Consider the following 27,866-nt stretch of genomic DNA (forward strand, 5'->3'; position numbering starts at 1 on the left):
TGCACTGGATCTGGTTTTGACACCTTGCAACCTGACTTGTGGACTTTTTGGACTCAAGCCTGTTCGAAAAAAACATTTGATTGGAGGAGTTTGTTGAGCTGGTTCGAATCTTTACTTGAGGCACTCAGTGGGAGGCTCATTTTAGAACAAAACACACAGATCTGCCTTTTCTCCAATAGGAGCACCCATCATCAGTCCGTCACGGTCCACTGCATACTTGAGCATTTCTTGGTTTACAGACAGTGATGATATACTGCTAGCATGAAGAGATTTTGAGATCTTTTTAGCTGCTTAGTGGAGTGTATAGATAATCTTTTAATATGTTGGCCTTTTTAGGCAAAATAGAAATGGAGCTGTGGAAGGGAGTAAGAATCACTTTTTAGCAGGTCTGCTGCAGGGTGCAGGGGTGTTCTCCTCTATGGCTTCTAAAATATTAATATCCCTGTCAAGGGCCATTACCCTCTACCAGTCTCAGAGTGCACTCTCCGTGGCTCCATCACTCACTGTAGCGCACGGACTGAGGTCACAACACTAACAGTCTCTTACTGCAGTTTAAACCAGAATTAGCATGGACGATGAATATTGTCTTTGCATGTTGTATGTGAACTGAGAAACATTTTTCATACTTCATGTAAGGCTATATGTGTTTTTTCTAAAACCTGATTTCAGGCTTTTTTCCTCAGTTACTAAATGAGAGACAAAAGAAAATATAATTAATTTGCCTCTGAGGTTAATTTGCATTAAATGTCAAGTTACATGCCATATGAAGAGTATATCAACAACTGTAAGTACAATACATCCTTTATAATGACTTTGTTAATACTTAGTATTTGGTTCAGGGGTCAAAATTATAGCTGCCAAATCATTTTCTGTTTCTGTTAAAATATGCAGTGTAACAAGCTTTAGTATATGAAGACAAAGACAAAGCTGGCCATGTTTCATATAGAAATACTGAACCTCTCAGCAACTTGTCCATATGGCAGTTTATTAAAATATTCATCATCCAAAATTATGTAGTAAAAAGTTGTTGAACATTTTAGATTTGTAGGTTTTCTAATCACATCTGACTCGTCACGCATGTGTTTGTGTGTGTGTGTGTGTGTGTGTGTGTGTGTGTGTGTGTGGTGGAGGATGAGGCTGAACAGAAGGCTGCGCCGCTGGTGAACCTCTGTCCCGTCTCAGCTGTAGCAGGTAGTGGCAAAGATGGCAAAGGTGTTTTATCAAACCATAAGTGCTGAAGAATGATCAGTGCCCTTTTAAATACTTCTACTACTTAAAATGTGTGTGTTTAATTTACAAGTGGAGTGCTCCAAGTGTTGTTTGATTTCATCCTGGTTGTGTAAAACATTGTTTTAGTAAAATGCTATACATTATATGAAATGCTATTAGTTTTCGCATTAGTATGTATCATTGTAGCCATTATAAGATATGTAAAGGTAACATGGAGTAAGTCTATTTGTTAAGATCCATTAAATATGGCGCTCTCTGTTCATGTATCCCAGCACGTACAGTTATTGTTGATTTTGTTTCCCATTAAACAGAAGCTCAGCTTCGGAGCAAATGTCCTGCTGATACTGGCTGTACAATGTAAATTCAATAACCAAACACAGGAATGGGTCTTTGAGGTAGGAATTATACAATCAATGGTATTTTCTAAGCCAGTCTGCTGTTGTGTAATCAGCTGCCAGGTTATGTACTCTGTCTTCATGTGCGACTAGGAAACTGAAGCTTTTTGAGCTTCATCACCCACCTTCATATGTACTGTACTTACTACACACACAAAGCTTTTCACAAGGCAATAATACAACAGATGTGGGGAATTGTATCAGCTGACGAAAGATTTTCCGCTGCTTAGCAAAACAGCATTTACTCTGTCTTTCAGTAGTCATGGATACGGTTTATTCATAATGGAGACTCTATGTTTGCCTGGTCATGAATGATACTACACTTCAAATATTTAACAGATATCATCAGGAAACAGACAGTAGAACCAAGTGTCAAATCAGTCATAAGGTCAAAATATTAGGAGAATCAGCCAGCGCTGGTCTCTCACTCCTCCTTGAGTTTATTCTCAATCCTCCATCTTTTTTTTTTTTTGTCAGAATCCTTAAAGGATACTGAAGTGATACACCTTCCCTATAGGAGTGCCTTTTTCAAGCTCAGCTCTGGTAGTTTATTCTTCAGATGTGGTCATGTTGGCCATGTTAATGAAAGTAGTCCAAAGGTCCACTTGAAGCTGTTGTGTGTGTGACTTCTGCTGCTAGAATGGTTAAGCCTGCAAAAGTTTCTTTGAATGAATGATAAATGTACAAGCAAAAAAAAATAAAAAAAAAATCATTAAACCACTTAGGACAAGGACGGGTCAGTTGCTTAGCAATAGTTGTCTCATCTGTTTAACCACATGAATTACCCTGATATACTGAATGGACATTTTGTTACCACTTGGTTATTAAATCTGATGCTGACGTTGTTCAGAGGTTCATTTACTCAGATATTGCACTCAAATACAATTTAAGGTAGTCTTTGTTTTTATGATACATCTACGCCCTTGTATTTAAAGGAGGGAACATTTGTAATTTTCACTCCATTTCACTCCATTTAATATTTATTGTGCAGCTCCATCTCAACCCACTGCAATGCAGAAATGTTACTTTCAGTGTTAGGACACCAGTAATAATCAACCAATTATATAGCGTATATCTTAATATAAAATTATAAAAGAGGCCATTCTGCATAATGAGTATTTTTTTATTGTGTTATACATTCAAGTTTTTAAATACTTTTTCCACCACTGTCTTCTTGTTAACTATTTTCTGTGGGCGTAGGATTGGATTTTGCCCCAAATTTTCATGGTGACTAATGATATTCAACTGTCCACCACTGATGCGGCAGTGGCCCTTGTACAGTTAAGGCATAAATTAAGCCAGTTTATAGAGAGCAGCATTCAGTGTTTAGAATGCACTTTGTTTAGGCAAATACAATTGGCTGATTAAAGAAGCAATGATGTGCAATGAGGTTTCGTGGCAGTTCCCATCGAGCCGATTGAGGCCACTATCAATGTCATTATATGGACATGCATCTAACATGATAAACTCAGCTCTCTTAGAGATGATTATGAACATGTTTAATTTTTATTTATTAGTTGCATGCAGTTTCTCTGACAAAAAAAAACAAAAAAGCAATTTATTAGAGCAAAACCACATGTTTTTGACATTAGAGATGTTGGCTGCAATTCAGAGCTCTGGGATCAGTCGATATTTAAAAGCCAATCTTATAGTTTGCCAGACTTTCCATATCAAAACACAAACTCGCAAGTTTGAACAAAGGATGTCCATCTCAGAGTTATACAACCTAGTTTAGAGAGTTAACTTTATCTTGCCCTAGCTTCACCATCTAAGTGTGGATGTAGCTCATTCAACAGCTCCAAAAAGGATGTGCTGTACTACTGTGGCAAAATGAAATTTCCTGTGTTTTATCACAGAGGCACAACCTGTTACAGCTGTAATGCAACAGTGATATTAAAAACAAGTACAAATGATTTAACATTATGTGTCTCCCTTGGAAACTACAACAAAAAAAAAGTCTGTAAAAAAAATAAAAAGGAAAGTTTTCAGCTGTCAATGCAATGTGAAGAAAAAACCAGAATGGTTGTTCGAACATTTTCTTGCAAATGTTTGAATTTCAAGGTTTTCTTTTCCTTCTCACACTTCACCACACAGACCTACAGTCACTCACATCTGTGGTCTCCTGTATTACCCCTCTAAATGTGGAACAACATGTCCTTCTTTAATACTCATGCGTAAAAATCTTTGTGTTTGTGTTTGTGTGTGTGTGTGTGTGTGTGTGTGTGTGTGTGTGTGTGTGTGTGTGTGTGTGTGTGTGTGTGTGTGTGTGTGTGTGTGTGTGTGTGATGTTGAGATGAACCAAACTACTTTGTGTCCCCTGCAGCTGTTAGGTGCTTACTCAGGTTCTGACACAATGGGGAAAGATGATGGTGCTGACAGGCATTAAATGCCATGCAAATGCCACGACTGTCACACCTTGTCTCGTCCAGGGCACGACTGCCAGCCACTATTCCCTGGTCTCATTACCAGCCTCTTATAAGAGAGGAACAACAGTTACTAATGCTTGAAAGAGTTAACACGACTCAGATGTTGATCAGATTTCAAGTTTTAATACTTTTTGCTATTTCAATAAAAAACTGGGAGGAATAAAATCCTCTCACAAAAATACATAAAAACACATACAAAAAAATATAGTAAAGGTATAGTTATACCAAAATCAATGAATAAAATGCAAGCAGTAGCAGTACTAAAGCAGTAGTTACATATATACATCAACTTGTATAAATCAAAATAAATTTTAATTTCAAAAAGCAACTATAATTCATTCGTTATATACTTTGTGTGTGTTTCAGTGTTTGTGTGTGTGTGTGTGTGTATATATATATATATATATATATATATATATATATATATATATATATATATATATATATATATATATATATAGCTGCCTTATAACAAGGATAGATGCTGTTCCTTAGTTGAGAAGTTCTGCTCTGCAATTTTTCTTCTTTCTGAGGGTAGCTTTTTGAAGAAAACATCAATATATAATTTCTGTGCTGTCATGGCCATTCTGGTGTCAGAAGTTTACAGTGCACACCCTCTCCAACAGTATCATCTCATGGGTTGTAATGGTACCGTACTACAGCACGACGGGAAAGGTTAGCAGCCTTTCAACAGCAGCTCTTTAGAAATATACCCTTCCTCCTCCTCCTCCAACTACAACAACAACAAAAGGAGTGTTGCAGCTTTACAAAGCTGGTGCTTTTACTCGCATTTTTTTTTCCAATCTATTTTTATATAAGGCATTTTGAATTGCCTCTGTGTATGAAATGTGCTATATAAATAAACTTGCCTTGCCTTGCAATAAACCAAAGCTTTATAGTTTCAGATAGACTCTGTTGTGAAAGAGCTTCACTCTGAATCTGTAAAATTATTCAAATGAATAGAAATACATGGTATATGTCAGGTTTTTGCCCCAAAATAAAAGAGTTAAGGTCAACAAAATCTGGGCTCAAGGGTGATTGTGCCTTTTACATTGTTGTCCCAACACTTGCTAACACTTAATATCTCTCTTTATGTCTCTGATAGGCCAATTCTCTTCATTCAACATTTGGAAATTGTCTTAAAAGGGTATTCCAGTGATTCATTATTGCGGTCAACAGCGCACAGGTGACTGAGAATGTCAATGCAGGATACAGGCCTGAATGCTTGACCCCTACAGTGAGGGGTCAAGACCCATTTGAGCCTACATAAAGGGCAATGCATCTTGACAAGTCTAGAAACCTTGAAAAATTTAACTCATTGGGTTTTCTTAAATGCCTTCATCCTGCCATGTAGATGTGTACTGATTAAACAAGGCCACCTGGTGGCCAGAGAAGTCATATAATGTCATTTCTCCTGGTACTTTCTCATTCGTGTCATTAACAATCAACAACTCTATGAGATTCTGCAGCTAAAGAGAAACTACAAATAGTGACTATAACAGGATGCTTAACAGGTGCTGGACAGCAGAACTACAGCGAGTTAAACAGAGTAGAATACACTTGTGTGGATGTGTAGAATATTTAAGAAGAATGGACGTAAGATTTAACTGATGAATATGGTATCTTTCACCTTAATGATAAAGGCAATAATGTGATAATTTGATATAATGAACAATACGCACAGTGTGTGGGCTTCAATAACAGTTAATAACAGTCTTCTGATGGTTGAAAATTTCTTCCCCATCCAAAACAGGCTAGCAACACCAGAGTCTGAAGCCTGATATATGGAGAGGTGTAAAGTGGCTTGGCACATGGCTGAACTGTGAGTGTGAGCTCACAACAAAGAGCTCGAGCTACAATCGTGTGTGTTTATGTGTATGTGTGACCACGCATGGACTTTTTAAGCATCTGATACAACTAGCATTTGTCAACTTGATTACTTTGTACACATTTAAAAGAAATCAAACAGATCAGTGACACAAGGTGAAAGAGGAGAAAGAGACAAACCACTTTTGTAAATTAGACAATGCACTAAGTAGAGCGCAGACCATCACCACAGCCAGTGGCAAAGAACATACACCAGACTTCATAGGAAAAAATTCAAATCCATAGTAAATGATCCAGCTCTGCCCCAAAATTGAATGGGTTCTTCCCTGTCCCATGCCCCATCCCTCCACCAAGTTCGGTGTGAATCGGTTCAGTAGTTTTTGCGTAATTCTGCTGCCAAACAAACGGGGGGGGGAAAAACACACACATACAAACAAACAAACAAAAAATAAAACAAGCAGACAAACAGACAGACAGACACAAGTAATCACATAACTTCCTTGGCAGAGGTAAAAAAAAAAAAAAGACGGAACTGTGTGTAATAGAATATAGAAAAAAAACATTCCTTAAATTGATTTTACCTTGCTATTTATAGTTAAGCACTTGCTCCACCTGATAAAAGAGTACACCACTAATGTAGCATTGCACTCCTATAAAACTGACGGATCCACAATGGACAATTAAAAAAGGATCAAAATCGACGCAGCAGAACCTGAGATATTGTCCTTCTCATTCTATGCATTCTTCTTTGCTGTCAAAAGCTGATGCCTACATTACGCACAAAGCAGCTATACCACTGACAGTTACTACATTAATGTAGCCTCAAACTGCTACCCTCAAGCGGAGCTGAGGAGCTTCCACTAAAGTAATACTACTTTAGCAGCATGACGCTCCCCCACCATCCAAATAGCAGGGAACGTATATTCTTTACTGTAGTGGTCTGTTTGGCCATCTATTAATAGTCTACCGAACAATTTTGAATTTCTGCTCATCTAAGCTATAGTTGTGTAATGTTTATTAGCAATGTTAAATCTTTATCTCAGTTTTAACAAATACTCTGTCAACATAGCCTCAAAGTTAAAATTATATTGTGGTATTTATGTGAGAGGTTTACATTAAATTTTCAGCTTAGTCAGCTTGACAAATCACTGGTCAAGCAGTGTCAGTGTAGTTCCTGAATTTGTTTGTTTTAATATGGCTCGGTTAAAACAGACCCAAAATGTACTCAAAATAAAACGTTACTGTTCTTTGGGTGTTTGGTTACAGTCGTAACCCTGGTCTCATTTGAAAGGTAACTCTTTACATTTTACAGCAAATAAAAAAAGCGAATATAATGCTTGTAGTACCTTTTGTGTGTAAAACGCTTTGGAGTCACAGCTAAAAGTCTGAGCCAGTTCCGTGTCAACAACTGTACAATGAGTTCAGTGTACTTCACTGGCCTCCCCAGTGACCAGATCTAAACCAGTAGAAAACCTTTGGGATGTGTTGCAACGGGAGATTGGCGGCATGAATGTGCAGCTGAAACATCTGCAGATATGATGTGATGCAGTAATGTCAACATGGACCAGAATCTCAAAGGGGTGTTCGCAATATCTTTATCTGATTTGGCACCATGTTGCTCAACAGAAAACCACTGGCCTGAATCTCTATGATAACTGTAGTGATCCTCTAAGTGCACTTTTTTTATTGTCAATAGCTGGTGGGTTGTGTGAAGACCGTGTCCCATACAGAACAAAACACACTTTCAGTAGTGCTACCAAGGACAAATTGTCCCATGGTTGGTATGATGTGTTTTAAAAAGTTAAACTGTGGTAAAATTTAAACACAAATGACTAATTTTCTTTATATGTTACAGAGGGAAATAGTATTGTAAATCAGTGGAAATTCTACCACAGCTGGTTGAACAGAGGATGTTTCAGCTTCCCATGATGTCTGGGCTCCAAAATATCTCTTCTTTCAAGACTTAAAAAAAAAAACCAACAACACTTTTTTATTATTTCGTCCCGTTTCTCCGTATTGTTTTATTCAACAGTTTTTCAAAAGCATCTTTTTGTTTTATTATTCCGAACTTCTATTAAGTTTGGTTGCAAGGTGTTCACAGCAAGAAAAAATCTAATTAGCCTTAATCCTCCTATATTGAAATAGCAATGCAAAAAGAGCCTGTGGTCCTTTGGTTGGCTTCAATAAGAATTGCCAGATAATATTTAAAAAGATATTAGAGTAACAGTTATGGAGTAATGAATTTTAAGTGTTATTTATATTTTTCACCCTGCTAGACCTAAATGAATTTAGAATTTAGTTAGCAGGAAGATTCAACTGCTTTTTACTACTGAGCAACAGAAACATCTCCAATAATCTGAGACACTTGCATTCTACAAACCGCCTTTATGGTGTGATATAAGTTTCCTCATATAACACCGAATGTCTCGGATCAATCAGATGTCAGCTACAAGCCTCTGTGGATTAATGCTCTATCAACTTTCACCAGACCAGTGCATTTCCACCAGTTATTGAAGTTCATCCTTGCAGTCACAGAGCACAGTGGGTTCTGTACACTCTGTACCATTTGTTTGGTCTTATACAAACACACTCACACACACATAAACTCGATAGGATTAGATAAAAGCACTTCAGTGCATGGAAACTGGAGGGGGAACAACACCTTTCTCTGGGTGTGTGAAGCGACATGTTGCACAAGGACAGCTCAGCCCTCTGGACGAGGAGCTTCATATTAAAATCTTTGACCTGTCCTTCCCCCTCTTCTTATTGTAGCGCTGTTTACATAACTGTCAATTTCTTTGCTTGTAGTGCACATTAGCAACCTTAAGTGCCACTTGTTCTTTACCAAAGCAACAAATGATTTTGTTCATGGTCAACCTTAAGAGGATTCAGTTGATCTGAGATTTATTAATACATTTATTAGACTGAACAGATCATCACAATTGTCATGACATGCACAGACACATTAATGAAAGCAAGACAGCAAAAAACATAAGAGGCATAGCAGGGTACTGAACATTACATGTGTCAAAGTGTCCCCTTAACTGCAACTATACACGTGAGTAATGTTTAACATAGTTCTAATTCAGGACTAAATTTATTGCATATCGGTGGGATTTATACAGCTAATATGGTTTAAACTACAACAGAGAGAAAACAGCTCACTTGTGATCCGTCTCACAGGATGCAACATGATTTCTAGCTTCATTAACTTGAGCTTTTTTTCATACGTCTGTATTCTCCTGCTGGATATGCTCTTTGGCAGGTGTCTCCTCTTTATCCTGCACCTCCCACACAAACTCTAAAGTGCAGTCTTGCATCTTGGACTTGAAGACGCTTTCGAAATATTGATTCTGCTCCTCTGTGAACATGTTTTTCCAGTCACCAGTCTTGCCTTAGATGTAGGAAGGGAACAGGGAGTGAAGCAAAAAGGATGATATTTAATTAAAGGCCAAATAATTGATTTTAAAAAACACATAAACTTCAAGTTAATCTATATATATATAGGTGAAACGAATAACTGATCATGATTTTAAATATAAGCCAGATGACTCTTGTGTTTACCAATGTTACAGATGTAAGCACACCAATTAACAGAAAGGATTTTAGATTCTGGGAGATACACTTATTCACTTCCTAGCCAGTTAGATGAGAAGATTGATACCACTATGTATGTATGTTAGATATGAAGCTACAGTCAGCAGCCACTTAGCTTAGCTTGATAGATGACCCAAATGAGAGATGTTCCCTTCCCCTATTATTAAATTTCAAGGATTTTTAGAGGAGAGATGAAAGTATCCAGTTCTTCATGATAAAAATAATTTCAACCAAATAATTTGTCTTTTTTGTCCCCTCAGATTCATCTCAGTAATCATTTTTAGTCATTTTTCAGATCAATGGCACGTTCGAACCTCGGTGACCACTATTTTTTCATTTTTATTGTTTTTACAATTGGATCAAATATTGTGAGACATATGACATAATCAGTGAATCAAGTTTGATTTATCTGCATATAATAGAACAGAGCCTAACCTTTTCTCATGAAGGAGCCCTTGCTATGGTCCATTATCTCGTCAGTTACGAGGGTGTAGTTGACCATCTTGTTATTTTTCATGTTGCTGAAGCTGGAGTGTTGCACACAGTTGTTGACCTCTTCCTCCAACAGGGGACACTGTAGGAAAGAGCTGATCCTCTTTATGGCACCATGTCGGTCCTGACAGCAGGAAGAAGACAATATAATGTTAAAAGTTATTAAAAATTCTTATTAAGAATTGATCAGCATATAACATTTTTTTTTTTGTATGTGAACAAAGCTTAGTTTGAAGAGGTGACTGCAGAGTAAACAATATTTTCATGATTGGGGAAAAAGATAAGTATCTTCCAAGAAACTTTACAGTTTATGTTTATTGACATATAGTGCTACAAGTATGATGAATCACTTCTCTGTCACCAACAACATGTCTTCGTAGGTGATGTGAAGAAGATTTTCCATAGCTGCTGTCTGACTGGTCCAGCCTTTAATATGGTCAAACCAGGAACCATAGTGCACTGAAAGGAATAAGTGTAAAAAGAATACTGTGCATTTGATCAAATTATACTTTTGGCTGCAAATTATATGATAAAAGGAAAACAAAAAACATGCAAGTATCCTTTGTCCTCATGCCAACTCACGTGTGTCCCCCAGGAATCGATTTAAAAACTCTGGAAATGTGCCAGCCTCAGGGAGAAAGTTGGCCATTTTGTGAAAGTGGTAAAAGGACACCACCACATCTTTAGGGTTTCTGCTCACATAGATGACCTGAGAGATGACACAGAGGAACAGGTTAGATATTTAGTACCGTACTTTGTATAACCTGACCAATTTTTCAGGCTGATACTGATATCAATATAATTTTTTAAAGAAATCTAAGCAAGATACATACTTGCAGTTACAGGTAGGGTTTATATATACACCAATACCGACTGTGCGGACCTAAAAAAGCAGAGTGCAGTAACCACAGATGCAGCTGACCTGAGAAAAAAGGTTTTAAATTTTTCAGGCTCGATCGCAAACTGGACAACACATAGGAGTGCTGTAAGGTAAGGTTTTATTTTATGTCTTTTTCCGGTGGATTTTTGTGGCCGATATTTTTTACCCATGTAGCTCAGTGCCATAGAATGACACAATACCCCAAAAATGCAGATACTGCACTCTGCATTTGGATAATCTTCACAGATCGTTCAGAGAAACTACAGTATCTACAAACAAACTCTGTTCTATCAGCTTTCTTATCCATTTTAACTTTAGTTTGATTATTATTTACAGCCCACAGTTTATAGGAATCAAGTGTTTCTGTGTATAGCTAAATTTCCATCTGTCTGAGCACTATTTATATTTATTTTTTAAATCAGTATAACACATTAACTTACAATTTAATACATTAAAGTATGAGATTTAAAGGTAGATTAACCATCAAATCACACGGAATTCACTAGAGTCAAAAAATTTGATGGAAACTACTTAGATCTGCTAAGCTAGCTACCTTTAGCAGGAGTTTCTGTTTTTTCTTTCTTTCTGATTTACTAGCTGCTGCGTGAATAACAAGCTGAAACTACGAAATGGATATTGTCCATTTACAGATAACAACTAGGGGAAAAAATAATAACTAAACTTAGCCTTAGTTTAAGCTAAGGTTTGCCATGGCAATCTCACAAGCTAGCTTTCGCCTGATACAGCCCTCTTGTTTTAGCTGCGTAGCTAGCTGTCTTTCTCTGGCAGAGAGTGCAGTAAGTGCGGTGACTAGTCCTGCAACTCACAGATTACAAAGCAAGAATGCAGTAACTACACAGACAAAGTGCAGATCCTGGGTTTTGGTTTTTAGATCCATTATAACTCAGTTTTGACCAGATATATATAGTTACTGTGTTTTGCCTTTCTGGGGCATTTTTTTCTTCAGTATTTCTGCCTTAAAGTTATTATGGAAGGTTAATACTCCCTCAAAAGTTGAGACCGATCTTTTTCAACTTACATACAGCCTAATCAGTTTTATAGGGCCCGGACACACCACCCAACCTCTACTACTAGTAGTGATGACAAAGGCAGATTTATGACTCTCACATCACCTCTCATTTGTGTTAAAAAAATTTGAATATGCCTCAGTGACTACAACTGATCTCCAACTGGCTGCTGACATGCATGCCTGTCCGGGACCTGCATGAGAGGAAATACAGTAACCTACCCTACTGTTAAACACCAGGGACAAAGAGGTAAATAAATCTAGGATTTTATCATTCTATCCCGGACAAATTGTCATGTGTTGCATTTCAAAAATATATTAGAATACTGTCAATAAACTGAACCAAACCAAAGAGGACAGCAGTCTGTTTTTGAACTCCAAAGGACCTTGCAGAGAGATAAACAAAAGATTCCAGCACGACAATGATATTACCATGCAGGAGTGCCGTAACTGCAGCCTGGGCAAAAATACAAAGCCAGAAGTAGTAGTAACTACGCAAACCAAAATACACATACTATGTTTGGTTTTTCGGTCTGTTTTATAGTTACTGACATTTAAAAAAGCTGTTTTGAAAGAAATTACACATTTCTATGACATAATATTTTTTGCATGGTAGAACAGAAAGTCAGATAAAGGTTATAACTCAGTTTTGACCAGATATATATAGTTACTGTGTTTTGCCTTTCTGGGGCATTTTTTTCTTCAGTATTTCTGCCTTAAAGTTATTATGGAAGGTTAATACTCCCTCAAAAGTTGAGACCGATCTTTTTCAACTTACATACAGCCTAATCAGTTTTATAGGGCCCGGACACACCACCCAACCTCTACTACTAGTAGTGATGACAAAGGCAGATTTATGACTCTCACATCACCTCTCATTTGTGTTAAAAAAATTTGAATATGCCTCAGTGACTACAACTGATCTCCAGCTGGCTGCTGACATGCATGCCTGTCCGGGACCTGCATGAGAGGAAATACAGTAACCTACCCTACTGTTAAACACCAGGGACAAACAGGTAAATAAATCTAGGATTTTATCATTCTATCCCGGACAAATTGTCATGTGTTGCATTTCAAAAATATATTAGAATACTGTCAATAAACTGAACCAAACCAAAGAGGACAGCAGTCTGTTTTTGAACTCCAAAGGACCTTGCAGAGAGATAAACAAAAGATTCCAGCACGACAATGATATTACCATGCAGGAGTGCCGTAACTGCAGCCTGGGCAAAAATACAAAGCCAGAAGTAGTAGTAACTACGCAAACCAAAATACACATACTATGTTTGGTTTTTCGGTCTGTTTTATAGTTACTGACATTTAAAAAAGCTGTTTTGAAAGAAATTACACATTTCTATGACATAATATTTTTTGCATGGTAGAACAGAAAGTCAGATAAAGGTTACAACTCAGTTTTGACCAAATATATAGTTACTAAGTTTTGCCTTTGTGATCTAAACATCACATAAAAATGTAAATCTGACCTTGGCTTTGGAACCCTGGAGGGCAGGGCCCAGTAGGTGATGAGGCAGGTGTGTGGTGATGACTCGAGGTGTGGTGGATGAGTCCTCCAGTAACGGAGCACAGTAGTATTGCTCCAGCCATGGAGCCCTGACCCAGTTTGGGACAGTTTTGTTCAAGTGTGGGTCTCCTCTGCTGTATATGAGAGTCACAATTTCCTGCATCCATGTGGTGCCTGTTGAGAGAAAAGAGAGAAGCATCTGTGAGCTGACTTTCATTAAATTAATTTGTTAAAAAGCAAAAAAGTACTTTTAAAAAAAGTTCCAAAACATAGACAAGAAAGTAATGAGTCATGATGTAAATGCCACTCATATGCCACTCATGCATGCTCAAGTGGTGTAACTGTGGTGCCATGTAGCTTGATCAATGTGTCGTCTCTAGTTACCTGACTTTGGATAGGAAACAATTAGGGTATCTGTGTCCTGAAAAGGAAATTTGAGCGCAAATTGCAAGGATTCCTGGGTGTGTATGTGTCCAGGGAGCATAATTCCACAAATCATTTCTGCGACATCCAACCTGGCCATATCTATCTCTAATACGTATTAATAAGTATCTGCTGCTCTCTGTCTCTCCTTTTAAGCTTCCTCTTGACTTGTTCGACTTTGGTGTTTACCTTTTCTGTAGCCCTGCCTTTCTCTGTCTGTTTCTCTACACTGTCTGTCTGAGCGAGACTAAAAAGAGGACTAACTAAAATGACAAAATAAAAATGGGACTCCTTAACTGCTCGTTTCTGTCAATGAATACTAAACATGACATACATCAATGGTTGCAGGAGTGGACAAAGCATGTAAGAAAAAATGATTTAGCAATGAACCTGTACAATGGTCTGTCTGTTTAAAAAAAAAAAAAAAAAATTTTGGGAAAGGAGGGGAAAAAGTGCAACAGACGTTGGCTGGTGACATTAAACAAAGCCTTAATCACACAGGCGTCTCTGTTTGATGTCTGCTCATAAAGTTTACCCTGTTTTGCAACAAGTAATGGAACACTTCTGCCGCTTTACAACTGTGTTGCGACAGTTTTGGTTAAAAATTGTTTTTTTTATTATAGTACATGCCACCGTTAGACACCTGGTTTATTGAGCTCCACTCATTTGCCTCACTTTTATCAACTATACCAGTCTTTCTGTCACCCAGGATTCATACGAGTGTACAATTTGGGTGAATGCACAGTACATGGACTAATAAATTCCTCGTGATAATCATTTCATTCAAGTGGAGCAACTGTTGTAGTTTCTTTGCCTGTAGGGGATTACATCAACATCCACGGTCTAAACTGATTCCCCCATTTTCTTCATTCATAGTCCTTTTTTGATATGTTGTCTGTTTTAGAGTTGTTTTGTATATTTGACTCATTTTTTCTTTTATGCTGCTGTCTTGGCCAGATCTCCCTTGCGAATATTGTCTCTTTCATTGCTAAATAAAGGTTAAAGCTGCACCAATCAATAATTTTGGCTATGAATAACTATTGGTAAATGTGAAAGGGGTCGCTTACAGTGATAAACCCACAAAGAATTATCACCCAACTCTTGGTTTCTCTCATTGTCTCTCTTTTCCTACTCTAACCCACTGTACACTAGAAACAGCAGAAAGACACAGTTAGCAATTAACTGGTGAACATAGTGAAGCATTTAGCAGCTAAAGACCCAGATATTTCCTTCAAGAGTCGATGGAAGACATAAACTGAATTTTGGACCTACGTATTGCATGGTTTGATGATACTCATGTTGCTCTGTGCCTGCCACATGTGTAAACAGTTTCTAACAAGTTTGTCACAACAGCAGTTGCCTATGTCGTCTGTATAAAGTGCTAACGCATCAGTGATATGTTAACAGCTTTATATGCAGGCCCCAAGTCGCAAACTAAGAGAGCTAAAAAAAAAAAGCTGATTTAAGTTAAAAAAATTACGTTGGTGGCACAGATTGGTAAGAAACTGGTCTGACAATGACTTGTGGAGAATATACAGCCCGAGTTACAAGCTACTAAACAATTTCTACTTTTGAACTCTTGATTAAAATTGACGAACAGGAACTTTTTTACATTAATTAACCTCACCATCAAAGGCATTATGTACAATTTGAACCTTGCAATCTGTCAGAACAGAAAAATTCAAAAACTGAAATAGCAATTTAAAAAAAAAAAAGAAAAATTAGGCTGCTGGTTTTAAATCATGATAACTGTTTGTTTCTATAAAGAACAGGTCTGCTCAGGAGGGTGTATGATTACACCCTTTGTGATTTCTTCTCAGGGAGATGGGTGGATGTATTTCCAAAAAAATTCAACCTTTAACCAAGTTCCCCGTGTGGTCTGAACATATTTAATATGACATAAAGAATAACATAATTTCATTATGAGCATTACCTTTCAGGATGCAGCTGGAAAATGAAAATAGGGTTTGATGGGTGAAGACTTTTTCATTCGAAGGATTTCCTCAGTCTTCATGTAAGTGATGGTTAAAGGACATGCAAGGTATGTGTTAACCCTATAATGGTCTTCTCTACTGTTTGGTAGGGCACTGAATAATTCGTACTTATCTCTTTGACCCAGTAAACTATGCATCATTTACTGGAGACCATCATCTTTATCGTCTAATTAGAAGGGCCTGAAAGATAGCAAGTGGGAGCTGATAGGGGCTATGTGTCAAAATCAAGATAAATTAAGCTTTACATGTATGTTCAAGCATGAGAAAGATCATTAGTCTTTTTATCATCATACAAAGTCTGCAGCTCATAATTATTATCCAATGAACTTAAGAAGTTGTCCCTGACTGAGTCAGAAACACTGGTGCGCTTTGTGTACATGGCATCATGAGGTTTTAAAAAAAGGTTTGGAAGATAGCACTGATTTAGCCTTCCGCCCCATGAGGTAAACACAAGAAGGAAACAGAAAAAACAGTGAGAAAAACTTGTAGTAGAAATATATGGTGCTTATAGGTTTGTACATACTGTACAACATTACATTGCTCCAGGCAACATTTTGAGGATAATCAATCAAATCAAAAGAATCACAACATGTAGTGCCACAACTTGCTCAAGATTGGACAAACAAGAGGAGACCATAGGTGTATCTAAATTAAAAGTACAACTAAAGAAAAAGTTTATTTTACATTAGTGTAACAAGAAATACCAAGAAAGACTGACTGACTGCCACCGGGTTTTGGTAGCCAAGTACTCAGATCAGCTGAGCTGAGTTCTCCTGATAAACAGACTCAGCCCTCCAACCTTCTGGAATAATATAATAATAAGAATAATAATCATCATCATCATTCTCATTGCCATAATCGTAATCATAATCATAATAATCAGCTACTTCAATACTTGACCGTGATATAAGTCATATTGCATAAACCATCATCAGCCTCTGGTTGTTATCTTGTTTTCTCTTGTTAGCCTAACAACTATTATTTTGGAAAAGAAAGGTAAACTTTTACTATCACTACAGTGTCTTCCATTATTATTTTTTTAACATACAAATAACATAGAAAGAAAATTAATCCACAACACTTTTGATTATGAACTTCACTTGTTCACGCTTCTCAAATGTGAATATTTGGTGATCTTATGATCTACATTGATAGTACATTGAAAATTTTGACTTTTGGGTAGTTGGCTTGACAAAACAAACAAATTAAATATTTAAATCTGGGCTATGAGAAATTATAAAAGGCTTTTTTTTTTTTTTTCTTTTGATCATCAAACCACAGTCATCCTGGAAGAGACCATTCCCATCAGGATGGAAATGTTTCATCGAAGGATAGAGGTGGTCACTCACAACAACTTTGTATTGATTTGCAGTGACCCCTACCCTCTAAGGGGAAATGTGGACCCAAACCATGCCAGCAACCAAAACCAAATCAAAAGTATCGATTATGGAGTATGGCCCTTTCCAGAGCATTACTTGTTTGAACGACAATGGAGCTCTATGACAGAGAGGAATGAGGTGCATCAGGCTCTGGTTATACAGAGAAAACTTTACTCAAGTAGAATGAGTTCATTGTTTGTTTTGTCGTTTTCATGGAACTGATTGACAATAAGAAAAAATGGAAAATTTGTAAACATATACACCATAAGTGTACACCCTTATTGTGTAGGGTCTTAAAGCTGTATCGCAAATTTTTAAACCAATTAGGTTTCAGTGAGGAATTATAGCACAAATCTCTCCTAAATATACAAGTCTAACTTTATTTGAAACTTTCAATCATAACATTGTCCAAAGTTTAAGGTGTGAACTTTAGAAAAGCAGTCAAAATGTACATTATACATTAACCAACATGTACTGGTTTACTATTGTAAAAATGTTGAAGCTACTGTCTGCCATTTTATGACTGCTGACGCTGTAATAAGAAACAGATTCAAAACAGAGGTGGAGCAATGAGCAGAGTCAGGATCAAGAGGCCTCATCAAATGGAGACCGACTGACAGCCAGAATGAGAATCTGAAAGAAACTGCACAGATGCAAACAATCAAACAAACTAAAAATTGGTAACAGAGACAAAATATGTTCCAGTAGCAGTTAGTAGAATCAGGATGCTCAGAAGGTAAGGAAAGATCAAGTTGTACAATCTTGAGATTGGGCTAAAACGGAGGACAGTTTAGGGACACAAAGGAAAAGAAGAGCAGTGCATTTAAGAGTGTGTAAAAGTTTAAGAAATGCTGTCCAAGGTTATCTGTGCTGTGTATTTGGCGCTATGGGTCAGAACTTGTGCCTTCACCTTGGCTGCGGACCCGCACATGACCAGAGCTCTGAAGCTCATGTCCGAGACGCCGCTCATTGATGGGTAAGTTGAAGCGTCTGTTGCATTAAGTAAAATGTGCTTTGCATGATGGTTTTAATTATGGTATCTGCTGTTTACCACGTGAGCAACAACAGCAGTAAATGTTTACATTGTGCGGTCAAAGCTCTCCTCTGGAAGATATATCTAGTGCTGATCTGGTCAAACGAGCAGTTTTCCTTCCTGCTGTCAAACCACTTTATGATGAAAGTTTTGAGAAAGGGCTCTGTCCATGTGTGACCTTTACTTTCTGATCTTTCAGTCATAATGACCTGCCTTGGCAATTTCGACAGCAATTCAACAATGAGCTCAACAAAGTGGATCTTAACACACTTGAAACAACACACACCAACATCCCTAAGATCAAGGAGGGACGGCTGGGAGCACAGGTACATATTGAACAGAATGTACTGGGAACTGAAGAATTAAAGGAAACTATCCTTTCAAGGTCAAGGGATACTTTATCTTCTGGAGCCCCCATCCTATCTCCAAAACTGTTTCACAGATGCCATTTCAGAAATTGTGTCGTATCATTGAAATATGTTAGGAATAACTCTCAGAACATTAGACATAGATATTTTAACCCCCTCATAAGCACTTGTACTTTGCAAGTGACAGCATCCTTATTTTTACTCTTAATAAGACATTACAGGATGAAGCTGTTTACCTGAACAGCCGAAGAGCAGTGTAGTTGCACCGAACAGCTCCAAGGTGCCAAACCAAAAGGGTGACGAAAGGCTTACAGAAAGCTTTTGTATTAGCATCTGTTTATTGTCCATATTAACAAGCCCAATTGGAAGAAACGTTTAGCCGGGAAAGATTCATTTGTATGCAAATGATGGTTATCCACACAGTCACCCACAGCTTAAATCAAGCTTTTACTGATCGTCTGCCCTCGAGCATGTAAACCCCAATTTTTTTTTCAACTTGAGAGATGCTTTCCTCGTGCAACAACAACAACAACTAAGTCTGACAGTGGTGGAAAGTAACAATTTTGAGTTATTTGTACTGTAGTGGGGTATTTCCATTTTAGGCTACTTTACACTTCACTCTTCTTCACTAAATTTTAGAGGGTAATATTGTACTTCTTACTACACCACATTTATATGGGAGCTATAGTTAGTTACTGTGTACGTTAAGATTAAAACATACAGAATATATGATGAGGCTAAGTAAAATTATGCATTTTTACGGATTAACCTCACAACAGTATATAAAATAGTTAAGATATTATATGTATTATATGTATACCATATGTACAAAATAATATAATGCTATGCAAAGCGCCATACTTAATAATGAATACTTTTGGTACTTTTAGTACATTTTGCTGCTAACATTTCTGTACTTGAGTAAAATTTTGAATAGAGCCCTTTTAAAAGTAACAAGTTTACATTGCAGTATTTTGTACTTTTACCCAAGTAAAGGATTTGAATACTTCTTCAATCACTGCAGATGGGTATCTGCCCCAAAACCGACCTTATTAAGTAGATCATTAATTGGCCAGATGATCCACAAATTTCTTGTAAATTTCTTTGTTTCTTATTTTGTACATTAATTCAGTCATGGCTGGCCACAAACTCAGCGTCTCGTGCCACGGCAATGTCATGGTTTAATTTTACCTTACATAAAAAAAATTCAGATCAGTTTTACACAGTGAAGTATACAAATTTTAAATATGGGGGAAAGAGCACTGGTATCAGATCGGTTCTCTGTATTGGGCGGTACTCTTAATTGAGGTATTGGGATAGGTTTAGGACTGTGACACTGTCTAACATCCATTCCTGTTTTATTTTGATGTTGAATCACACACTCATCGCTGTAAATTATGCATGATAACTGAATGGACCTTACCGGGGATACAGAAAAAGATTCAATCAGTGCCAGTCTTGAAAAACTTCCTGAATACCTCCTTTAAAATGTTCCTTTTCAACAGCCGCCACACTGGATTGTTCATGTGGAAAATACCTAAAGTCACCAGAATCCATTCTCAACATGACAAAAACTAGTTTCATATTATGCAAACTGGAGTAAAGAAAACCTTCATTTGGAAAGTTGCCATCGCATCAGGCATTTAAGCACCACATTCAAAAAATTCTTTATGTTGAATGTAATTGTTTACAGTAGGTAAGGGTATGATTTTCTTCTGTATCTCAGGTCTTATTTTTATTATGTGTGATTGTTGAGAACCGGCTGTATGTATTTTAAGTACATGTATTTCCCTGGCTATGTGGCAGTACTGATAATTCATACCTTACGCTTTGTTCTTCTCTCAGTTCTGGTCGGCCTATGCTCCCTGCGAAGCTCAGTACAAAGATGCCGTCAGACATACACTGGAGCAGATAGATGTGGTTCACAGGATGTGCCAGAAATACCCGGAAACCTTCATTTTTGCCACCAGTAGCCAAGGTGAGACTTTTTTTTTTTTTTTTTTTAGCTGTTCTAGCAATATCACAGACATTTAAAAACGCAGTGCCACCACTACTCTGTTCATACCTGCCTGTGCTTCCTGGCTGATTCACCTGTCATCTCTCATGTCTGCGCTGCACAGGCATCATGGATGCCTTCAGCAAGAAAAAGACAGCCAGTCTGATCGGGGTGGAGGGGGGTCATTCCATAGACAGCAGTCTGGGCACCCTTCGCACCATGTACCACCTGGGTGTCCGCTACCTCACTCTCACACACTCCTGCAACACACCGTGGTGAGAGATTGCTGCCATCAAATACACAAATGAAAACCAATTGGTTGATCTTGGTGGTTCACTTAAAGTTAAACTGAATTTTACTATTGTGGTTGGTGGAGGCGGAACCAACTTTGAACCATTGTATTATATATATTAATTTTATATAGGGCTGCAACGGATGTTTTTTTAATATCAGTTCATCTGCTGATTATTTTCTTGATTAATTGTTTGTTTGGTTTTTAAAACTTGAATGAGAAATGCCTATCACAATTACCCAGTGCCGAAGTACGCTCTTAAAATTGCTTGTTTTGTTCAAAATTATTCAGTTTACTGTTACTTAAGACAAGATCAGACAGATAAGATAAGATAAGATAAGACAAAATCAGCAAATTCTCACTTTTGAGAAGCTGGAACCTTGAAATGTCATGTATTTTTGCATGACTTAAAACGATTAATCAGTTATCAAAATAGTTTTAATCTTCTATTGATTGACTAATCGATAGACGAGTCATTTCAGCTCTAATTTTATATCCTGCTGGGTAGTTTAATTCATAATAGTGCATTATACTCTAGAAGTTCTTCCTACACTATATGATGCAAAATCGTAATTTTTAAAGTAACTAGTAACTTTTGTTTTCAAATAATTGTAGTGGAGTATAAAGTACAAAGTAGCATGAGATGAAAATACTCCACACATACAGTCGGTAAAGTACAAGTACAATTTTCACACTGCCATTGGTGCAGTTCACCAATTGTACCAATTGATGAACTGCTTCTCTTTTCACAGGGCTAAAATAATTTACTGATATTTTATTTAGACATAGTAGCTAGGACGAAAAACAGCTTTACTGTCTGTATTTATTACCTGCGCTTTCAGTAAGGCTCAGTTATATCTGTGTGGTGTATAACAGTCAGACGTCACGGTCAGTTAAGGTTGTGTTTTGGAGAGTATGGGGGTTTCCTGAAGGCCTTATGTTCTCCCCAGGCAGTGGTATCAGATTCTCTGGAAGAGCCGCTTTGGTGCTGGGATACACCCAAGGGTATCATGATATTTGTAATAGTATTTGCAAAGTACAGTACCTGGCCTTTGAAAAGACACTTGAAAGAAGTTCCCAAGCTAGAAATGTGATATCTGGTTATTCTTTGCTATATCTAAGCAAAGAATAACCAGATTTTATATATAAGATTCTATATATAAGAATCAGAACTAATATCGTCCACTGATAAGTTTGACTTTTTCATGGTAAGTGTTTTTTTTCTCTCTCATCAGGGCAGATAACTGGCTTGTTGACACTGGATCAGAGCCATCTGAACACCATGGCCTGTCTCCATTTGGCAAGGTCTGCATACAAGCAGTACTGGGTGAAATTTGCTTTCAAAGTTTAATCAGATCAATGTTCAAAGTTACAGATTAGTGTCTTAAAATTTTATACTTCAGTGAATGCACAAGGCATCACCAAATATTACTTCCAAGATGTGGAAAGAATGGAAAACCGTCTCCACTTTCACAACTGAAATTATGCCTTTTTCTGGTACCACTGTACCTCACTGTGTCAAAATAATGACAAATTGTATTTGTATTTATACTGTGTTCCTCCTAATTGATAGATAAAATAAGAAAGAATGTGCCAATAAGAATTATACATTTTTCGTGTTTTATTGTCTTACAACATTGAGTGTGGGTAGATTTAATGTGACATATTTGATGCTGATCAATGGAAAAAGAGTCTTTAATGTCAAAGTAAAAACAGATCTCTTAAACATTACTTACTGTTATTATATGAAGGGAGTAAACTATTGAAAATGATCAATCAGTAGAAATTAAATAATGATTTTAGCATTTTTTCTATAGGTTTTATATTTTTTGGTACCATCAACTATTTAAATTGATCATAGAAATAATCATAGTTCTTTCAACAGAAACTAATTGTGGAAATGAACCGTCTGGGGATGCTGATCGACCTGTCTCATGTGACTGTTGCAGTCATGAACCAGGTGCTGAACCTGTCCAAAGCTCCTGTCATCTTCAGCCACTCCTCTGCTTATAGCATCTGTCCAAATAAAAGAAACGTCCCGGATGATGTCCTCAAGAGAGTCGTGAGTCTGCGTGTGTGTCTGTTAATGGGTCTGTGTGTGGTTGGGGTTCAAGGCCCAGAAGACAGGAGGTGGACAGACGGTGAAAGAGCCAACAGGGCAATGACAAGGCTGAGGAGTAAAGACAGGTGTACTGAACAGCAGTGGAAGAAGAATTCAGATCCTTTACTTTAATAAAAGGACCAGTACATTAATGTAAAAATATCACATTACAAGTGGAAGTCCCACATTCAAAATCTTACTATAGGAAGCTTACAGAGTAATTATCAGTAAAATGTATTGAAAGTATCAAAAGTGCTCAGTAAGGATAAAAATGGCGCCTATGATTGATATGTTATCTATATGACATTATAAGATGCTGTATAAGCAGCATTTCAATGATGTAGCTGGTCGAGTTGGAACTATTTTTAATTAAACGCATTTTCTTAACGTAAAATTTTAATCTGAAATGTTAACTACAGACAATACCTGTCAAATAAATGTACTGGCATATAAAAAGTATAAAGTTTTCCTCTGAAATGTAGTGGTTTAGAAGTATGAAGCGTCAAAAATTGGAAGTGACTCAAAACTGTAAGAACAGTGCACGATTAAATGTTACTTAGCTCTTAGACCACTAATATTGGAAGGTAAATTTGGATACGGAAAAGCAGAAAGTGTCAGATAACTAGCCAACTGAAGGTGTTAAGCCCTATTAAAAACACACCTGCCGTTCTTGCTTGCTATCTCAGATAACCGCACACCCATAAATGTTCTTTATGGCACCAAAGGGTTTAAAGGGGCTGTAATCGCTTGTGTCCACTCCAACTGATGCAGTCTAATGGTAGTTTCCCAGTCAAGGGCAATAAAACATAGGATTATTGTGCTGCAATCTAAAATAACAGATAAAAATAACAAAACAAACAAAAAAAAACCACAAAAAACTGCTCAAATAGGAGACGGGAATTCTGACAGATAAGAAAGTAGAGGTCAATACCCTCATGTACTTGGATTATTGTGAGGTTGAACGCGTCTCTTGGCTCTAGTCATGTCTTTCCCTGCGCCTGTTCGGCACTCTCAATCACTGGAGATTCTCCTGTCAAACAAAGCAGAAACTACACAGTGTCTCGCTCCGTCTGATAGATCAGAGTTTCTAGGTCAGTCACTGTAAGTGTTTCACTGCCATGCAACATTTTGCCTGTCTCTCCAGAATGAAACTAGGGGAATCGTCATGGTGAACTTCTACAATGACTATGTGACCTGCAGCGAGACTGCAAAGCTCTCAGATGTTGCTGGTAAATTACTCACATGATCATGACAACTCTAGTTGAATATCAACTCAAATCCAGTTAAATATCAACAGTTGCCATTCTTCCTAAACCCCATGTGTTAATGCACTTTATTCTCTGTTTACTGCTTTCATTGTAGATCACTTTGACCATATAAAAAAAGTGGCCGGGGTGGGTACCATCGGTTTTGGTGGAGATTATGATGGCGTTACCAGGTCAGTATAAATGATTCCATGATTCCATGATTAAGTTAAAGGTCCTAAGGTCTCAATAAGCGACTTACGTTGAGCAATGGGATCCTGCACGAACACACAATTTTCCGCCAAGTTTTGGTTATGGAGAGATTTCTGTGCGTGTCTTTGTCCTCGCTTTTTTTTCCCCTTTGTCACATATTTTCATGCACCAACCAGACTTAGGCAACATTTGAATCAAAATTTGATGACAGTAGTGGGATTGTATGTTGTCAGCATCACCCGCACTGTCTTGATGAGGCAAATCAGATGAGTTTTTGACTGTTAAACTCTTAATAGATAATAATTAAGAATGTTTTTTTTTTTACCTTACACTTTAAAGTGACTTTGATTGTTGCCTATTTAGTCATTTATATTTAATCTTATAGAGAGAGTCAGACCACTGAAGAAATATAGACAAATAAAAAAAAGAAAGAAAGAAACTTGACATGATAGTAAAGTGTAACAACTAGGAAGTAAAAATCATCTTTCCTTCATCTCATCCTCTCAGACTACCAGAGGGTTTGGAGGATGTGTCCAAGGTGCCCAACCTGGTGGCTGAACTGCTGAGGAGAGGATGGACTGACGAGGAGGTCAAAGCTGCTCTGGGAAATAACTTGCTGCGGGTCCTGAGAGAGGTTGAGTTGGTGAGGAACACAAACACACACACACACACACACACACACAGACACACACACACAGTGTGTGTTTCTGTTAAAACTCCATGTGAAAACACCCGACTGTTCTGTTGTTTTCCATATCTGTGCAGCACCATGCACTTTATTTCGTGACCAAGATGAATTTTAAGTGTGTTTACACATCCAAATCAGTCAAGTAGTTCCAGGAAGTACTTCTCAGCCTGGAAAAAGTTGCATAATGCTGTTTGTGGCTGTGAAGGAGGGTTGTCGAGTTGGAGAAAAAAACCTTGTTATCTTGATTTGAGCTTGGAGATTACAAAATTTATGAGAGTCTGAATTAAAAACTAGGGGTGTAAAGTTTGAAGGACGTGGGCATTTACCAGGCAGCGAGGGTCATATGGGAGGCAGTGCAGAGAATGGAAAAATTTCCGTTTTTACAACCTACGAGCATTTATATCATTTGAAAACTCAAGTCAGTTGTGTAATTGCAGAGATGGCCTTGTGAGGGTTAAAAATACCTTGTATTGACTATGTCCCAACACTGTTCTTTTATCCTTGAAACCCTGATATTCTCCCTTATCCACTCTGACAATCGAAATAATTTCTAATTGTGTAAAGCCTTTTTTTCCTCTAGGAAACTTTCCCAGAACATGTTAAGGACTGGTAACGTGCAAAATAATGGCATTTTTGAGTAGCCTAACAAATCTTTGAAATAACAATATATGGCATGACTAGGTCACTGTTCACTAAACAATCATCTCGTTTTTTTCTCTCAGGGGTGCGACCAAAGACTCAATTTAGATTTTTGTTAAATAGATTAAATCCTGATTGGAATATAACAACTGTTCAAAATGGATCTTATTATAATAGAGGTGTTGGTGCTGTGGTAGCATGTGGACACTGTGAGAGCAAACACACCTGTCACAGGGCTCTTCCGTCTGTTGCCTGACAGTCTTATCTTTGTGGGTCAGGTCCGTGACAGTCTGGGCAGCATGAGTCCAGATGATGTTCCTATTCCATATGAGGAGGTGAAGAACCCGTGTAGGACGAGCTATGGATACCGCAGCGCCGGAGCCGTCCATTCACTGAGCACACTGGCCTTGCTGCTCACATTGGCTCTTCAGGCTCTCGTCACATTAACAGCTTTATAAGCCGCTTATCAGCGCAAGGGATTGTATGTAAGTCAATAGTTTGTCCATGAATAGTTCTAAAATCTGTTTTAAATGTCAAGTATTTTCCACATTATCCTCTCTGTGCTGACAGAAACACTGAAAAGCTGCGGTTTAAAATGTGTTTAACAGCTTGTTTCTTGTCTGATTTTAATGGTTTTGTGGCATTGTTAAATAGTTCTACAGGGTAACTTAAGTAAAAAATGACCAACAGTGACCTACAACAGTGTCACAGTTATCCTAATAAAGACAATGGCACGAAAATGATCTTGTCGGGCCAAGGTTAGCTTTTTTACTGATCTAAAGAGTCTGTGATGACCAGGACATATAAACAAGGTCGCACAAGTGTAATCTGATTGAACACAGACACACAAAAATAGTCCTTCACATTAGCATGTCCAGCATATCCGTATTTTTGGGAGAAGTGTTCCATCTAGTGTTCTGAGAGGGTAATCTGTCTAAGAGATGCACATCACTGCAGCTTTTAAACTGCAATGTTGTTGATTTGCATTTCTGAATTTAATTTACAGGTAATTTGCTCTACGTTGGGATAAGAAATGTTAACTCTATTTAGTTCGGTGAACTGATGGCATGATAGTTGAAATAAAAACTAAGTCAATATTTCTTAGTTCCTGAGGTTTTCATTTGACAATCATACTTTAGGCAAATATATAAACAGACATTTGACATTTAAAAACTTGTAATGCAAGTGTCGATGACCAACTTTAAAGAATTCCAATTAATACAAAAGTTGTTTGCTCAAGGTAAGGAAGGTAAAATGATAAATTCTGACTGCCAATGCGCAAAAAATTATACAGCATCGTCTCCTGAAGGCTGATAATGTTGCACGTTTTTCTCATAACACACACACACACACACACACACACACACACGGTAACCTTTCAGTAACAGTGAGGAAGTAGTTACATTTGCACTCACATTCGTACATTTGCAAATTCATCAGTGTTTGAAGCGAAAACACTATTTATAAAATAGCACCTTTATAAATGATATTTGGTAACCTAACTATGTGGTTTACAGACTAGGCAAATTCGTCGGCCACAGGCCGAATTCACCATCATCTGGTTTGTATCTGGTGTTAATTTTCCACACAGATCTACACACAGTGTTTCCTTATTTCAGTGACCAGTGCGTCATTTAGCGCCCTCTTGTGTGCTTCACAAGTATAACACAAGACTTCCACAACCACAGCCTGAACCAGGCTTGCGTGTCCTGGCGCTCCCCGGGCTCCGCGAAGCACTGTGACACTGCTGGTGAATCAGTCCAACGGACTTAATGAAAAGTGCATGGGTTACTAATAAATGGACAAAGGGCTGCTGCTCACATGATCCCCAGCAGCTGCACAGTTGAGCGAGCTTCTCTGTTGAAACTAGTGTCTAAAAATTTGGTTTGAATACCTCCACACAGATGAGCAGTGTGACCTCAACTGGACTGGCCACAGACATCAAGAGTGTGACCATTTTCAAGGGAATATAGCACACACATGCAGACATAACATGCAATTTCACAGATCAAAAGGGACTTTTCTGGCTTTCACATAGGTTTGGATGACAAAAAAAACTTTAGCTTAAGAAGAAGGCAACTGTTTTTCTATGTATTACCG

At 37.6% G+C, this 27,866-nt stretch overlaps 2 protein-coding genes across 4 annotated transcripts; one reads left to right on the forward strand and one right to left on the reverse strand.

Moving 5' to 3' along the window:
- Positions 1-7,960: 7,960 nt before the first annotated feature.
- Positions 7,961-14,156, reverse strand: sult5a1 (sulfotransferase family 5A, member 1). Its single transcript, XM_040134866.1, has 6 exons — positions 13,781-14,156; positions 13,359-13,570; positions 10,550-10,676; positions 10,329-10,426; positions 9,911-10,091; positions 7,961-9,272 (listed from the first exon to the last, which is right to left on the reverse strand). Exons 1-6 carry the CDS (start codon positions 13,917-13,919, stop codon positions 9,103-9,105), a joined length of 927 nt encoding a protein of 308 aa, XP_039990800.1. The 5' UTR covers positions 13,920-14,156; the 3' UTR covers positions 7,961-9,102.
- Positions 10,637-26,246, forward strand: dpep1 (dipeptidase 1). 3 transcript variants are annotated; one of them, XM_040134851.1, is made up of 14 exons: positions 10,637-10,700; positions 10,807-10,812; positions 10,902-10,957; positions 15,760-15,833; positions 18,088-18,168; positions 18,425-18,551; positions 20,439-20,571; positions 20,714-20,864; positions 22,117-22,186; positions 22,767-22,943; positions 24,127-24,211; positions 24,345-24,420; positions 24,947-25,082; positions 26,045-26,246. In XM_040134851.1, the coding sequence occupies exons 4-14, from the start codon at positions 15,790-15,792 to the stop codon at positions 26,222-26,224; spliced, it is 1,260 nt and encodes a 419-aa protein (XP_039990785.1). In that variant the 5' UTR covers positions 10,637-10,700; positions 10,807-10,812; positions 10,902-10,957; positions 15,760-15,789; the 3' UTR covers positions 26,225-26,246. The 3 variants fall into 3 exon arrangements, with proteins under 3 accessions (XP_039990785.1, XP_039990779.1, XP_039990772.1); XM_040134845.1 differs by having other exon boundaries at positions 10,641-10,957; XM_040134838.1 differs by having other exon boundaries at positions 10,641-10,957; positions 15,760-18,168.
- The last annotated feature ends 1,620 nt before the right edge of the window (positions 26,247-27,866 follow it).

The sequence above is a fragment of the Xiphias gladius genome, chromosome 1 (assembly GCF_016859285.1).
Source record: "Xiphias gladius isolate SHS-SW01 ecotype Sanya breed wild chromosome 1, ASM1685928v1, whole genome shotgun sequence".
NCBI lineage: Eukaryota > Metazoa > Chordata > Actinopteri > Istiophoriformes > Xiphiidae > Xiphias > Xiphias gladius.

What these genes read in the sequence shown, in the direction of transcription:
- sult5a1 (XM_040134866.1), bottom strand. Translation starts at nt 13,919, where the DNA reads ATGGCCAGGTTGGATGTCGCAGAAATGATTTGTGGAATTATGCTCCCT. An exon ending in TGTTTCCTATCCAAAGTCAG is followed by an intron (nt 13,571 to 13,780) that starts GTAACTAGAGAC and finishes TTCTCTCAACAG; the next exon opens with GCACCACATGGATGCAGGAA. An exon ending in GGGCTCCTTCATGAGAAAAG is followed by an intron (nt 9,273 to 9,910) that starts GTTAGGCTCTGT and finishes CCTACATCTAAG; the next exon opens with GCAAGACTGGTGACTGGAAA.
- dpep1 (XM_040134838.1), top strand. Translation starts at nt 18,041, where the DNA reads ATGCTGTCCAAGGTTATCTGTGCTGTGTATTTGGCGCTATGGGTCAGA. An exon ending in GCCTGTCTCCATTTGGCAAG is followed by an intron (nt 22,187 to 22,766) that starts GTCTGCATACAA and finishes TTCTTTCAACAG; the next exon opens with AAACTAATTGTGGAAATGAA. An exon ending in TCCTGAGAGAGGTTGAGTTG is followed by an intron (nt 25,083 to 26,044) that starts GTGAGGAACACA and finishes TTTGTGGGTCAG; the next exon opens with GTCCGTGACAGTCTGGGCAG.